This window comes from Rhinolophus hipposideros (assembly GCF_964194185.1).
Source record: "Rhinolophus hipposideros genome assembly, chromosome: 9".
NCBI classification, from domain to species: domain Eukaryota; kingdom Metazoa; phylum Chordata; class Mammalia; order Chiroptera; family Rhinolophidae; genus Rhinolophus; species Rhinolophus hipposideros.
In genome coordinates, this window is record NC_138055.1 from 23022300 (window position 1) to 23037513 (window position 15214).

General features: G+C 44.6%; 1 protein-coding gene across 1 annotated transcript in view; it reads right to left on the minus strand.

The window, feature by feature from the left end:
• Window positions 1-652: 652 nt before the first annotated feature.
• The window catches only part of ANO2 (anoctamin 2), a 309723-nt gene continuing 295161 nt past the window's right edge, over window positions 653-15214 (minus strand). Inside the window, exons 23-25 of the mRNA XM_081059630.1 lie at window positions 14461-14642; window positions 3685-3790; window positions 653-1634 (exon numbers count right to left, since the gene is read on the minus strand). Coding sequence (XP_080915756.1) covers window positions 1362-1634; window positions 3685-3790; window positions 14461-14642 — 561 coding nt within the window. The 3' untranslated portion in view covers window positions 653-1361. The remainder of the gene's footprint in view (window positions 1635-3684; window positions 3791-14460; window positions 14643-15214) is intronic.

Below are 15214 nucleotides of genomic sequence, written 5' to 3' on the forward strand. Positions count from 1 at the left end.
CGTGGGGAGGAACAATGACCAGCCCAAGCACCCACAGGTCCTCGCATCACCGGAAGTGTTGAAATATCAGAAGAGCAAGTCTCTGGAGCATGGGCCGCCTTGCAGCTTCCATGTGGGCATTGAGTGAAGACTAGTCAGACTGATCTGCAAGAAACTGGGGCCAGATCCAGAGGAATAAGGCTGTGCCACTGGTTTCTGGGCAGCAGGTTGGGATGGGTGAAAGGCAATGATGGACGATGTTTGATCCTTGCTTTTAGTTATACTTGAAAATGTTCTCACCATCGAACTCTGGGAGGCTGCTACCAATCAACGATGTTAGCATGGGAATGTGCAAGCTCTTAACCATCTTGGGTTCGAAATGAATTTGTATATGAAATGGCCAATCCCTCATTTCCTGTGACCTCACAATGCCTGTCTCTCTCATCCTATTTTTTGTTTCTCCACAGCATTTATTACTATCTAAAATACTATACATTTACTGGGTTAGTGTCTCTCTCTCCCTAGAACGTAAGCTCTATGAGGCAGAGATTTTGTGTCGTGTATCTCTAGTCTGAGAAAAATGCCTGGCACATAGTAGGTGCTCAACAAATATTGGTTGGGGGGGTGTATGCAAAAGAGAGACAGAGACAGAGAGAGAACCAAAGACAAGGAGAACTGTCTTTATAAAGAATGTTTCAATTTATTTAATTATGTTAAATCTGAATCTGCATAAACTGATGGTTGGTTGCATTTAGTTCAAAGCATCCCTGGGACATGAACTGAAGACAATCCTAAGTTTGAACTTTTGCTACTCACCATCAGGTCCAGTGGCCACAGCAATCAGCCCTGTAACTTAATTTGCATCCACGGATGCAAATGACAGCCCCAGAGGCAAGTGACTCAGAGGGTTTTTGGGGGTGGGCGATGGTGGGAAGGGGGTCAGGAATCACTTATGATGATGGGTGCCAGAACAGTGCCCTGACTGCGCTTCTGTCACAGCCTATGGCCATCTGAAACGAGAGGGTACCTGAAGGAACACAGGGAAAGCCAGTGGTGCCTGGGGATTCTGGGATACAGAGACTCAATGCTTTCACTGAGTTCTGATACACCCCAAACAGGGTACCAATGCCCCAAAAGGATACAGCTCAAAAGAGGACCTAAAACAAACATAAGCATGAAGTTTCTGAGAAGCAGCAAATCTTTCCTGTACTCATTCTCATTGGATTTCTCTAATTTCTCTCTCTCTTTACACACACACCCTTTTCAAGACCCCCCTCAGGCCAGATCCGGGCAGAGGACAGACACACCGCGTGGACGCACAGACACACTTGTGCGTGGTCTCTCACTGCGACAGAGCCCACTTGGTGGAGGGGCTGCCTCGCTCACACGTTGGTGTGCTGAGAACCAGAAGACGCGCTGCTGCCTGGCTGGCTCCTGCCCGAGGGTGCCGAGCTGGCCGCCCGGCTCCTCCTGCTCTGATGCCCCTCTCCCTGGCTCCTGGGGGCCGGCTCATCCATCAGCTTGAGCTTCTCATGCTCCTCTTTCAGGAAGAAGTCCACCAACAAGCTCTTTTCTTTCTTGATCTGGTCACTGATGTCTGTGGGGATGTCTGGGATCATCCAGTCCACGAGGACACTCAGGAACATCACAAGGTTCTGCCAAAAGCAAGAGAGGAAGATTGAGAGGGGAGGCCTGGCCCGGGGACGCTAGTGTGCCACTGTCCACCCCTGCCCATCAGAGTGACCATCTCAGCAGTGGGGCTGGAGTAGGATGCAGCCATGAAGATCACACACCCAGGAGCAGATGCCTCTGTGTTATTCTGGCTCCGCGACTCACCAGCAGGTGATCTAAGCCAATAAGCATAACTGCCTTTTGGTGTCCCCATGTCCTATGTAGAGAGTGCGATAGTAACAGTTTCTACCTCCTGGAGTTGTGTGAGGGTTGAATGGGTTAATACCTCGTGCATTGCGGGGCTCGATAAGTGTTGAGCATTGCTTCTTCGCCTCCTCCAGCCCATCTCATGTGTCCTGCTCTGGCTTCTTGGCCTAGAAGCCTCCAGGTACCCTGCTGCAGAGCTTCTTGGGGAGTGGCCATGAGGCCCAATGGCCTCTCCAGGGCTTTCCCAGGGCTAGCTGCTTCTTTCTTCCTTGCACCTGACCCTCTGCCCTCCATATCAGAGATGAGCCTTTAGTCTCTGCACTGAATTCTGGCCTTAGCTGACCCCACCCATTATTCACACTCACAATATCCTGCTCTCCATTCTACTTTAGCTACTCTAATCCCACTGGCCTGTCTGGGACCCCTGCCTCCACCTCCCCTTTACCAGTTCTAACCTTTTGTTTGCACTTGTAATTGGCTCCCTTCTGTCTTCTGGGCCACGTTCCCTCCCTTATAAATACAGGTAGGATAAGGCTGCATTTTCCTGGGAGCATTTTCCATTAAAGTGGGTGAATATGTTACAACAGAGCCAGCATGGCCCAATAAATGTTTGCTACTTCGATAATCTGGTTTCCACCCATTTCCCCAAGCCACCGTCACCCATACCCTCCCAATAACTCCTTCAATTGTGGTATTCTTCTCTGCCTGACAATTATGTGGTCATGTGTCTTTTCCCCTCTGAGATACAGAGGACAGTGATGGAGCCCAGGACAAGATAACAGAGCACTGCTGTCTTCCAAGCTCCAAACTTATTCACAGCTCTACCTTGAACCCTGTGAGTCCCTTAGGAGCCCAGGGGAAGACTTTGGGGAGCAACTGCTGCTTCCAGAGGCTCCTGGCTGCCTTAGGTAATCTAGAGCTGCTTCAAGTCATACACTCTTCGTTTAAACCAGCTCCTTACTGTATGAGTGAATGTTACAGGTGACATATGGTAAAGTGAGGCGACTTCTGCAGGTGGGGCAGCAGGGGGATGTCTGAGCAATTTTTCAAATATATCTCCCCATCTCTCCAGAGGAAGAATGGCTGTCTTCTTTAGGTGAAAGACTAGCCGGTGGATTTCTACACTTCCTGGGCTGGGGTCGGGGGCAGGATATTTTAGAGCCCTCCAGAGAGCTGCCTTCAGGGAATACAAAAGCCTGAGGGAGTCTATGAGAAAGGGATCTGGGCTTGTGCTCCAGCCCTGCTTGAAGAGCGGCAGGACCCCGAGTGGGAACTGGGGCCTCGCACTCAGAGAATCTCGGCAGTGCAATTGGAGCTGCCCCTATTGTCAGAGATAGGAATCACTGGGCTCAAGTTTGCTATTCATTCAGGGATGGCGGATGGCTCTGGCGGCCCTCCTCACCAGATGTCTCAGGGGCTAAAACAACACTAACAAAGGAGGGAGCCGGCCGAGAGGGCTAGAAGAAAGGTTCAGGTGGGGCCGTTTGTCTGCATTCAAGTTGAGACTCTGGTTTCTACTGCTCTTCCCACTTCCCTTTGTTGTCTGAGGTTTAAATGGGAATCTATGTCCACCCTGCAATTTATTCTACGTCTGTCTTGTAACCTTACTCTGTGTTTTAGTCTCTTTCTGCAAATCCATCAATTAATGGAAGCCCTCTCAAGAGTGCTTCCTGCCTCACCCAGGGAAGGGAGCAAGCACTCACTCTGCCTGCCACATGCGAAGACCCTTTGTGTCACACAGTGCCATGAAAACTTGGGAATGAGGGGCAGGCAAGGAGACATGGCAGCTTGAATTCTAATTGTCTACTCCTTAGCCAAAGAACTCACCTGGAAGATGATGACAAAAGCCAGACGGGCAGACAGAACAGACCAGTACTGTTTGGAAAACTCATATGGGTTCGGGGCCCATGGCGGCTCTCGGTAATCCTTAAACCTGCCCAAAGAGAAATATGCTGTTAAGATTGGGAAGAGATGGAGGGGTGAGGGGTACTTCTCTGAGGGAAACCTCAGGGGTCAAAGTAGCAGGCCAGCCCTTGGCTCTCAAACTTGGGAAACAGGAGGAAGAGGGGAGGAATCCAACCAGTAAGTGTCCATGGAATCAAAGGACCAAAGTCCCAAAAAGCCAATGTCAGCTTAGAAATGTCTTTTCCTACTCTTTCTCCAACATTCCCAAAAGCTTCTTTTTGGTGTTTGGATTCTCCCTCCAGAGGAGTCCAAGAATCATGAGAGGACCCCAAAACAGTGAATGGCTTTTGGCCTGTAGAGGGGAGGGGAGATCCATAGACCCTCATACAGTTCTCTGTAGCCCGTCGGCTCAGTGAAGATACAGGTGCCAGCAGACAATCCTGGGCTTCATCCCCAGGTGTCTGCTTTGAGACTGTGGCTATGAGAGAGGCCAGCCTCACTTGATAGTTGCATTCTTATACCCAAAGGAAAGCTGACAGCAGCCAAGTTGACGGCTGAATGAATTTAGGGTGGGGGAGAGCCGGTGATACGGTTGGTCAGTATCGTCCTCTTTTACTAACCATCTTTACACTTTGTCTAGGTGGCTTAAGAAACAAAATGTCAGTGCCTGATGTGAGCTCCTCAGATTCATGGAGAGGTCCAGGACTTTTCCTCACCGTTGCCTTTTCACCCCCATCTTGGGATGACGCATGAGAAAAATGGCTCATTTTCTCAGACTCACTTTTTTCTAAGCCTGGAAAAATTACAAAAGCTGGTACCAGAAGAATTATGACCCTTCATGAAGCAGTTTCCTCCATGGAATTCAACAAAGCTTTGATGCTCAGTGAAAGCAAAGCAAGCCCTGGGCTGGAGGAAGAGGTGGGGTGGCACCAGGCCACCATGTGGGGTGCACGGCTGCCAAGGCAGGAAGGGTGGGGCCTCTATCCGAGGAGGGGCCAGGAAGGGAAATGAATATATACTGAACAGACAGTATGTGTCAGTCTCTGATCAAGAAATTTTTCTGTAGGTTTTCTCATTTTATCTTCACAACGGTATCGTCAGGCAGGCACTGATGTCCCCATGATACAGGAGGAAACTGAGGCTCAGAGAAGTTCAAGTACTTGGCAAAGGTCTCATGGTCAGCAAGAGGTCAAGGCGAGAAGCCAAGTCTGGCTGAATTCAGGCTTTTCTCCTACCCTCACAGGGCACCTTACTACCAGCTGCAATTTGGGGGGGGGGCGGTATTCAGTGGGTGCTCTCTGTAGCTTCCTTTGCTGTGAATGCACCAGTCGCTCTGAAGGATTCATGTCAAAGTGTGGTGGCTCCCAACTGCCCAAGGAGATATGAGGGAAGAGGAAAAATACAATCTGAAAAGAGATGCACATGAAAAGGCAGAAAAGGCCTAGAAATAGAGTGAGCAACAGAAAAAGACAGAGAGGTGGACACTAAGCATTCGGCTAGGTCTGGGCAAGAGGCCAGGAGCTGCTCCCTCTCCACCCGACTCTCCCTCTTCCAACAGCTGATCACAGCTGTTGCAGGCTTGGTTTGACATTGGGATGAAAAGCAAAGCTAACTGCAGTCCAGTAAAACACCACGGCATTCATCACATCCATCCGTGGCTGAGGACAGAAACACGGCCAGCTCCAATCATGCCTGCTAATGGGAGAGGGGGAGAGCGTGGCTAAAGGAATAAGGACATCTTGGGGTGGGAAAAAACTCAGCTCCCCCACCCTCCTGCTGCCCCACAATCCTTCCCTAGGTCTAGCCCCATATCTCCTGCTGTAATCAAAGTCTGTTTCTCTTGTTCTCTAGCTCCATCTATGAAGGAACAGATGTTCACTGACCTTAGTATGAGAGCCATTGCTCACCCTGCTTTTTTCCAGTCTGAAAAAGAATCCATAAATAATCGAATTCTAGTGTCCCACCTCTACTACTAACTCACACAGCTTATGGAAATATCACTTTGCCCTCCCTGAGTGTCCACAACTGTTTTGAATCTAACAGGCACACCCATCTCATCAAGCATCTGAGGAAAGACTAACACAGAGATATGTCCAGAAAACTCTATTTGAAAATACCCCTATACCAATGGGCTAAGAGTGCTCTGTTAGAAACTACAGGGCAAGCTATCCACGGAAAAAAACAACACACTATTTAATAAATTACACATCTGTTCACATTTTTCTTTCCAAAGCTAACTTTTTAAAAACGGTGACCTACAGTAGTAAGAAATACATTTTAAATTAATGTATAAATATGTCACTGAAATAAAAAGTACTCAAAACATACTTCTCCTTGCTATATGCAAATGAACTGATATTTTTCTATTCTATTCTGTTTTTTAAAATGCTGATCATGACCTACTAAAGTGATTTCACAACCCATTAACAAATCATAGTTTGAAAAACATTGATTCCAACAAGCCTCTGCCACCAGGTAAATGATTGGTTGTTTACATTCCAATATAGATTCAGATTTCATAATTTAAAAAAATTTCATCCTTCTTAGTCAAGCTTATCAAATGTTTTTACTGAGTAACTAGAAGACACTAATTAAACAAAGAGATAATTAGCTTTGAGACTAGAAATGTCCACAAAAGACAAAGTGGCTACAGGACTTAATTGTGCCCCCCCCCCATGGTGACAGTTGTGACAGTTGTCTCTTTTGCTTCTAAGTCCAAGGCAACATTGGCACAACACTGGCAAAGGCGTAGGCTTTGTAGTCAGGTGTTCTGATGCCGCCTCCATCGCTTCAGCTCTGTGCTATCTGGCCTAAAGTTCTGATGGCCAAGGCCGTCGTCTATAAAATGGGCCTCAACTTTCTCCATCTCACAGACTTGTAATGAAGATGCAATATCAGAGAGGGGCACTCAGAACACCACGTGACCTATCAGCTATGCACCCAGTAAACAATAGCTATTCTTTCTCCTTTGACTGAAGGTAACTTATGAAATACACCTTTTATATTAAAAGAGGACAGATATTCTTACTCCCAGTTCCCCCAGCTTTCCAGGGGGATTTCTAATACTCGAGCACAGACACTCTAAGTTTCCCATGGTGCTAATATGAATCGAAAAGAGTAAGCCAACTCCACAACTGAAAGGGGCTTCTCTCAGGATCTCTGTCCAGGTAAATGAAGGCGAGGCGCAGGCTGGTGGAAAGTAACTTCTGCTCCATTCCCATCCGCTCAAATGCTTTCCCAAACGAGAACCTTTCCCCTGGTGGAGGGAGCTTGGTAGATGACAGCCCCATTGGGCAGCCAAGCACTGGGTGACCTCCATATCTGGTCATTTCCTGCATCTGCTGGCCGGGATTCAAGCTCAGGGATATCGTTTCAGAAACCGTTCCCAGATCTCACCCTCACCCAGCCAGTCCTTTAATTTTTTTGAGCCTTAACATTAATTTTGAAAGTTCCCTTTAGCCTTCTAATAAGGAGAGTCTTTCAGTAATGAAACAACCAGTGTGCAAGTATGCATTTGGAGTGGCTATGTCACTTACTAACTGTAAGACCCCGAGGAAGTTATTCCACATCTCTGGATCTCGGTATTCTAATCCATAAAGTGAAGCAAACAAAATGTGTATCTCAGTACTGAGGACACAGACGGTGAACACTCCAGCTCTCTCACCCCAACCACAAATAACAGAATATATATGTGTGCGTGTACACTAAATATTAAAGGGAGACACAGTGAGAGTTCAATAAGACAACACATGTGAATGTGATTTCGGGAGACTTCCACAGAAAATGGACACAATGGTTTCTTCTGGAAGAGAATGACTGAGGTAGGGCTGGGAAGAGAGTCTTTTTCTTTTACATACATATACATATATATTTTCAATATATCTATATAAAATATAATTAATAATTATACATTAATACTTAATGTAAATAACATTAATTATATATTATAAATTGCATATATACAATGCTTATATTTAAATTATATAATTTACATATTATATATACGTATATAATATATACATACAGACAAAATTTTATATATAGACACAAACACACAGGATTAGGGGCTGAGAAGAGTGCCTTTATACACACACACATACACACACACACACACACACGCACATACAGAATTATGTTTACAACAAAGTTCATAATTTCAAAAGAAGAATGTAATTAATAGCAATATTCAGTTGACCCAATACATTTTTATACTAAGATTCGAGAACAAAATCACAGCATTAACTGAGACAGACTTGCGTACAATATAAGAACCAACTAATTTTTAAGCTTTAAGATTTTGAACTTTAAGTTTACATTAATATTTTATCTCGATTGCTCTAACACTATGAAAAATTACATTGATTGAGTTGAATTTATACATTCCCTAAAGAAATAAAGTTTCCATTAACTCAAAATATATTACAGTATTATAAAACAAACCCATGAAACAATACCTTAAAGTTTCTACAAATTTATTTTATGTTAATGCACGGATAAATGTCTAGAAAGATTCACACAAATATATTAACCTGGCAGAGGTTAGAGTGGGGGTGGGACAGAGTTCCAGAGGTTGCCTGTAATGTTTAGAATTGTTATAGGAATAGATTAATATTCTACATGTGTAAAAAACTTTTTTCTTTTAAGCAGGAAAGTATCTTTGGAGCTTATTCCAAGTCCTCATTTTTATAGTAGGGAAACCAAGGTGCAGAGAGGGAAGAGAGACTCAGCTCAGATGTCCCCCTTCCATCTTCCCTTGCAAGGGTGACCAGTGACATCTGCCACAATTCATTACAATACTAAATCACTGGGCAGGATGGGTGCTGAAATATCAAACCGAGGAGTTGGTTATCAACAATCAGTAATTTTTTAAAATGAGGTTTTAATTACATTATGAATTAGTCAGCAAATGCATTTATTAACTCCAATCAGTGACGTGTAAAAATAATTTTTTAACTAGTCCCAGTGGAAATTAATGTTATACTGATGCTAAGTACGATTAGATACGGTAATTTCATACCATCTGAGCTACTTAAAACTGCTTTCTGAATTTGCCTTTAAAAAGGGAAAACAGTATAGGCAATTAGGAACTAACGAGAACCCTGTCAGTCTAATGGTTGACAAAGATCAGGAAAAGCAACACCCAGAAAAGCTGACTCTACCTTTGGTTTCAGCAAAAAGCAGATGAGAGGGAACTCACCTCTTCAAAGACTTGGGATCTGAAAGAACTTAGGTCCTGTAGAAAAACCCAGCAGGAGCCACCCAAGGATGCTGTTTCTGCAGGCCCAGCACCACCAAGAAGACCCTTTGGGTTGACCATGCCCAGGTTGGCTCCTCCAGCTCTGGAAACGAGGTCCCTGGCCAGGCCCTGCCCAACTGATATTTCTGCTCCCTTGCAGCTGAGCTGGGAGCCCAAGCCACCATGTATCTTCCAGGATGCAGTGGTCCTTAGACCTTGTCAAATGGCCACTAATCATGCCTATAGAATGACGTCACAGGACTGTTTATGGAGCAGCCCTGCCAGAGCACTTAGATGGCTGAAACCAACATTGCTCCAAAAATGCTGGGAATGCATCTCAAATAGGAAGCTGGAGACTTGTCCTAACGTTTACTGCTATTTTTAAGATACCTCTTCCCTGGTTAGACTGGGTTGGAGCCGGAGACCTTAGTTTTATTTGACCACATTTATCTACAGAGGTCACTGAAAACTAAGAATAAGAAGGGTCATCGAGTTCCCAACACTATTTGCCAGAAAATCAGGGCAAACTTCATTTCCCACCACAGATGCAGTTTTAAATGCTGGTTTTGGGACTAGCTGTAGAATTGTCTCTGTTTCTCACAATCTCTTTCTCATACATAGTCCCTTCCCCATTTCCAATCTCTCTCTCTCTCTCTCTCTCTCTCTCTCTCTCTCTCTCTTCCTCTCCCTTTCTCACTTCCTTGGTCCCTCAGTTCTGTTTCTTAGCCACTGACAATTCCTAGCTTGCAAAGACATCAGTAGGTCGTGTCTCCACTTCCTAAATCTCCAGAGAATATGATGGCCCAGACAAGTTCCCACAGCATGCACTGAATAGGACCCATTTGAGGCAGAAATACCCATCAACACTTCTCATCCATTAGGAAAGGCAGCCTGTAAAGCACACCTATTTGATCGGTTCTATCTAGATGCTCTGCTGATCCTGTTCTCTAGACATCTGCTCATACTTTAAAGTGGAGTATGTCTTCATTTTAAATGTAAGCCAGTACTCTTCACACTGCGGTCAGAGACAACACCAAGGAAAAGTTGGAGCTCATCATCACTGCTCTCAGTGGCTGTGTGCTGCCCTAAGAGGGAGTCCACACACTTCCAAAGGACCACCATGCCTGTCTTGGTCTGGCACTTGTGCTTTCTTCCAGCCTCCTCTCTCACAGCTGAGCCGTCTCACTCCAGCCCCAACCGCTGAGCATGAACTGGCCCCTCCACCTGGAATACACTGCTGTCCCTGGAACTCCTTCTCCACTGGACACTCCCCTTCCCATCCACCACCACTCCTCCCACCCCACTCGCCACCCAGGCTGGCTTGGTCATGTGAATGAGGAGTTTCAACAAGACGATCTCTCTCGCCACTCTGGTACTGTTCATTCTTCAGGTTTCACCTCCATTGAAGCTTCCCCTGAATGCTCAAGTCTGGATGAGGCACATGGCCTCAGGGCTCTCAGCGCTCCCTGCAGTGACCCTACTTTAAATAGGTAAAGCTATATTTTGATTGCTTATTTACTTACTTAACTCCTCTATCTAGACTCCTTGAGGGAGGCACTGTGTTTTGCTCCCTGTTATACAACCAACGCCAAGCAAATAGTAAGTTCTCAAAAAATAGTTGCATAATAAACCTATAATCTTCACTGGTACTGAATAAGGAAAAAATGATCAGATGCTCCAAAAATCATTTTGGTTTGATTCTGGAATGATGTATTTTCTGTGAATAAAGTGTCTTGGCAGAAATACAGAATTCACTTCCTACACATGCACCCATGCACTCAGTGGCAGAATTTTCAAAAAACGGGCCACAGATAAGCCCTCTACTCATATGGAAACAATGGAGAGAAGAGTTACTGGGCCTTTACAATTGGCTGGAAAATCTAGTGACTCCGAAGGCAGATAAAAGAAATCTTGATCTGATCCATGTGTACTAATAATACCTGGAGTCATGGGCATCTGAATGGTATCCATTCATTTTGACTTTTCACTAGGGAACTACCTCCTACTTGGGGATCACATGCTTCAGTTGGAGATGATTTCACCCCGCCCCCACCCTAATGGTCCCAAAGCCATAGAGAGAGTATTACGTTCCTCTGGTTAGTGATTGGTTCTGGGTAGGACATACATATTGATCCTAGCCAATGAGCTGCAATGAGACTTTTGCTGAGGTCACTGGGAAAGAGGTATAGGCTTTCTTCTCACTGGACTTGGACCCAGAGTGACAATGGCGTGTAGTTGTTGGCAGTCATATAGAGCTGGAAACTACACCACATCAACTGGAATGGAGTTGGGACACAGAGAAACATTTGGTTGGAGCAGACTCGATTGAATCAACCATTGCCTAAAATTAGGCCTACCCTCAACATTTAATATGGGGTCACTCAATTCCCTTTGTGTTTAAGCCTGTTTAAGCCACTGATATATCTGGAAAGCATATTCATATGTGTTACTGGAAGATCTGAATGTCAGGGGCAGCGTCAGAGAACCTCAGTGCTCTGGGCAGACATTTGCTTCTAGACTAACTAAAGAAACAGACAGTGTTAACCTTGGCTCCCCACACGGTAAGTCACACTGGTGTTGCTCCCCCACTGCACAAAGAGGTGGGAGCTTGTGTTCTTGGATAAATGTGAGTTTTACTTCAGTATTTGTCATCAGAAACCTCTGTAATCTTGGAGAACTCTTCAACTTCCTAAACCTCAGTTTCTCTTTATGTAGAATTAGGAGTTTCAACAAGATGCTTTCTATGGTTATCTTCCACTTATAAAAATGATTGTATAATTCTCACTTTTCAATGCCTGCTTGTTTAATGTAAACCTATTGACTGATTTCATAGACCCTGCTGGAGCAGATCTAGAAGCCACCAGAAAAGGCCTCGAGCTGGTACAGACTCTCTGTGCAGTGGAATTATATCTTTTGGATCTGCAGACCAAAATCCAGCACCATGGACAGACAGTCTGGCATACCAGCCTGTGGAGGAGCAGCCCCTGGGCCGTGCAAAGCCTAGTAGAAAATCGGCCTGCATGCTACTTCAGTCTAAGAGTCAGAGTTTTCATAGCCCCAGATGTGGAAGTTTCTGAAACATCTAGGTTGATATAAATTGATATCTGTGAATAAATTTACTCATCTATTTTTGATCTGGGCTTTGATTTTGAATCTTTTCTTGGTTGCTTAGAGTTGAACCCTAAAGTTGTTGCTCCTGAAACAAAACTACCCTTCTATTTAAATCACACATTGGTAAGGTTGTTTAACTCAGCCATCTGGATTGGGAAGACCAACTCGTTTTCTCTCTTTTGTGGTCTCAGACTGTGAATCTGAACTTAAGCAGCCATCTCACACATGACTGCCCTTGAACACCAGGGTGTCCCAGGCAGGAAAGCATGGCAGACATGCCCGGGATCATCAGTGCTGCAAACGCAACTGAAACCTGGCTTCTTCAATAGAGTCATCAACAGCTTTCACATCAGACACTATTGGGGATGGTCCGAGAAAGCCCTACATCTTCCTAGCAATACCTTTTCCTAGGTTTTTGTTTTTGTTGTAGTTATTGTTCTACTTTTTTAATTTATGAGGTGTGATCGTTGATCAAGCCCTTTACGGGGACTATCATTTAGCCACAGTACGAAAGTGTTAAATAATTTATTCGCCTCTGCTCTTCTCCTCCTTATTTGCCCTTCTTAGGTAAATAGTGCAGAGTTTTCTGTTTCTTGGCTTCAAGGACCCCTGTGCTGATGGTTTTCCATCATGACTCTAACCCGGACCTTTCTGGAATTCCAGCTTAGAGTGTCTAGGCGTTAGATGAAAATTTCCCCTTAGATTTCCTACTACTGTTTTAAATGCAACATGATTGAAATAAAATTCATCGTATGTACCATAAAATTTGAGTCTGTTAGTATCTTCCCCATCTCTGTCAGTGGACCCACAATTTCCTAGTCCTCTGACTTCAGTCCAAACTTTGAAGATCTCTCTCAAACTTTGAGACTCTCTCTTATGTGTCTTGTCACCAATTTGTAATGAGTTATATGAAATAACTCATCTTCTCCTTTCATCTTCCACCACCTTGGTCTGTGCCCACCATGGTTCATGTCTGAATGCTGCAGCAGCTCAGCTGCCCTCCCTGAGCTCCCCCAATTTTAGTTCATCTTCCTGTCTGAGACCAGATCAATTTTCCAGAGCCTACCATTTATTCGATCATTCCTTGATATTAAAAAGGTCAGTATCTTCCTATTACGTCACCTTAAATTCTTGTAAGATTTCAAATTTTCCCATTATCTACTTTATCCTACCTATTTGAATTCAACAATTGTTTTGGCTTATATTATCTTAGGAGTTTCTACATATATTTTATTTCTTGGATTATTCCCTATTATTATCTTCTAAGCATTCTCCTTGCTAACAATATCACCTAGTCCCTAAGTGTTTATCTAACACCGCAGATTCATCCCCACCCCCATAACTTTGTCCATGCTGACTCCCCATCTAGGATACTCTCTCTTTCTGTTCTAGAACTCCCCGTGGCCTCTTCGGGAAGCCTACCTCTCTATTCTAGCCAACACTGATCTCCCTCTCCTCTGAATACTTACAATGTTTATGGTCCATATTAGAAATAATCACCGAATAACCTGCTATTTCCTGTCTGTTCTGTTTGATTTCTTCCCAACCAGACCATAAACTCCTTGGTGGTATAGACAAGGTTATACATGGACTGACAAGTAAGTTCGCGAACTTGTTGCAATGATGTTGCTAACCTTTTTTTTACATCAGAGGGATGATTCATTATGAATTTGTACCAACTGGACAAACAGTTCACCAAATTTACTATTTGGAAGTGCTGAAAAGGCTGCATGAAAAAGTTAGACAACCTAAACTTTTTGACAACAGTTCATGGCTCTTGCATCACGACAATGCACCAGCTCACAGGGCACTGTCTGTGAGGGAGCTTTTAGCCAGGAAACAAGTAACTATTGGAACACCCTCCCTCCTCACCTGCTCTGGCCTCCAGTGACTTCTTTCTTTACCCGAAGATAAAGGAAATATTGAAAGGAAGACATTTTGATGACATTCAGGAAATCAAGGGTAATTTGATGACAGCTCTGATGGCCATTCCAGAAAAAGAGTTCCAAAATCGCTTAGAAGGGTGGACTAGGCACTGGTGTCAGTGCATAGCTTCCCAAGGGGACCGAAGGTGACCATAGTGATATTCAGCAATGAGGGATGAAGCACTTTTTCTAGGGGGAGTTCATGAACTTAACTGTCTGGCCTTGTATATTTCATTGTCTGCTCCACAGTGTCCAGAAAAAGGCACTCAGTAAATATTTAATGAGTTATTGAAACTGATTTATAGCAATTGGGTTGGAGTAGGAGGGAAAGGGAAAGGAAAATGATCTAAGTCTAGGTCACCCAGATAATTACTTGGGTCTACCACTCCAGGTCCCCTGCTGCCCTCCCCTTCATGATTACTTTACCTGCAAAACTGAACCTCCGGGTCAAACTGTGAGTTTTCGGGTTGTGTCCCCTCCTTCAGCTGGCTGACGTTGAAAAAGGAGAGGGTATGGTTGACAAAGCCATGCAGAGTTCCGTTGTGACTATAGGCGTACTGGTATACAAGGCGGGGGATAAAGTCGGAGGTGACAGCAATGACAAAAGCCTGAGGAACAGAACCACAAGCACTTGAGGAGAGGTCAGAATGGATGTTGTCCAGGTGGCACTAGGTCCATCTGGCTGAGGGACTGTCCCCTCTTCGGCTCCCCATCCACAGGCACTACTCTCATTGATACAAAAGTCCCTATCTCTGAGCTCAAGTACTGACTTATCCGGTTTTTCCGTCTTTGACATGTGTAAATAAATCTACAAGACAGTGGCTGTCAAGAGAGTAAATTACAACCACTGTAGCAAAGGATACTAAGCCATTTTGAACCATTTGGTGTTGGAAGGAATAAATCAGTTCTGAGATATCTGAATTGACACTGATGTTGGCCAAGCCAAAGCAGAATGGAAGTTTCTGAGAAAATTACCAATAGAGATGAGAGTGCCACTGAGGAACAATGCACAAGCACACTGAATAACCATGTACATCTGCCCCTGAGTGACAGCAGAAAGCCAGGAGTACCAAGGATATGGTTCCACAACTCCCACAATTTGACCATTATCTCTTGGCACCATTTGGCACATCACATCATGGAAGAGGTTCTTTCATTCATTTTACTTTGGAAAAGTGAG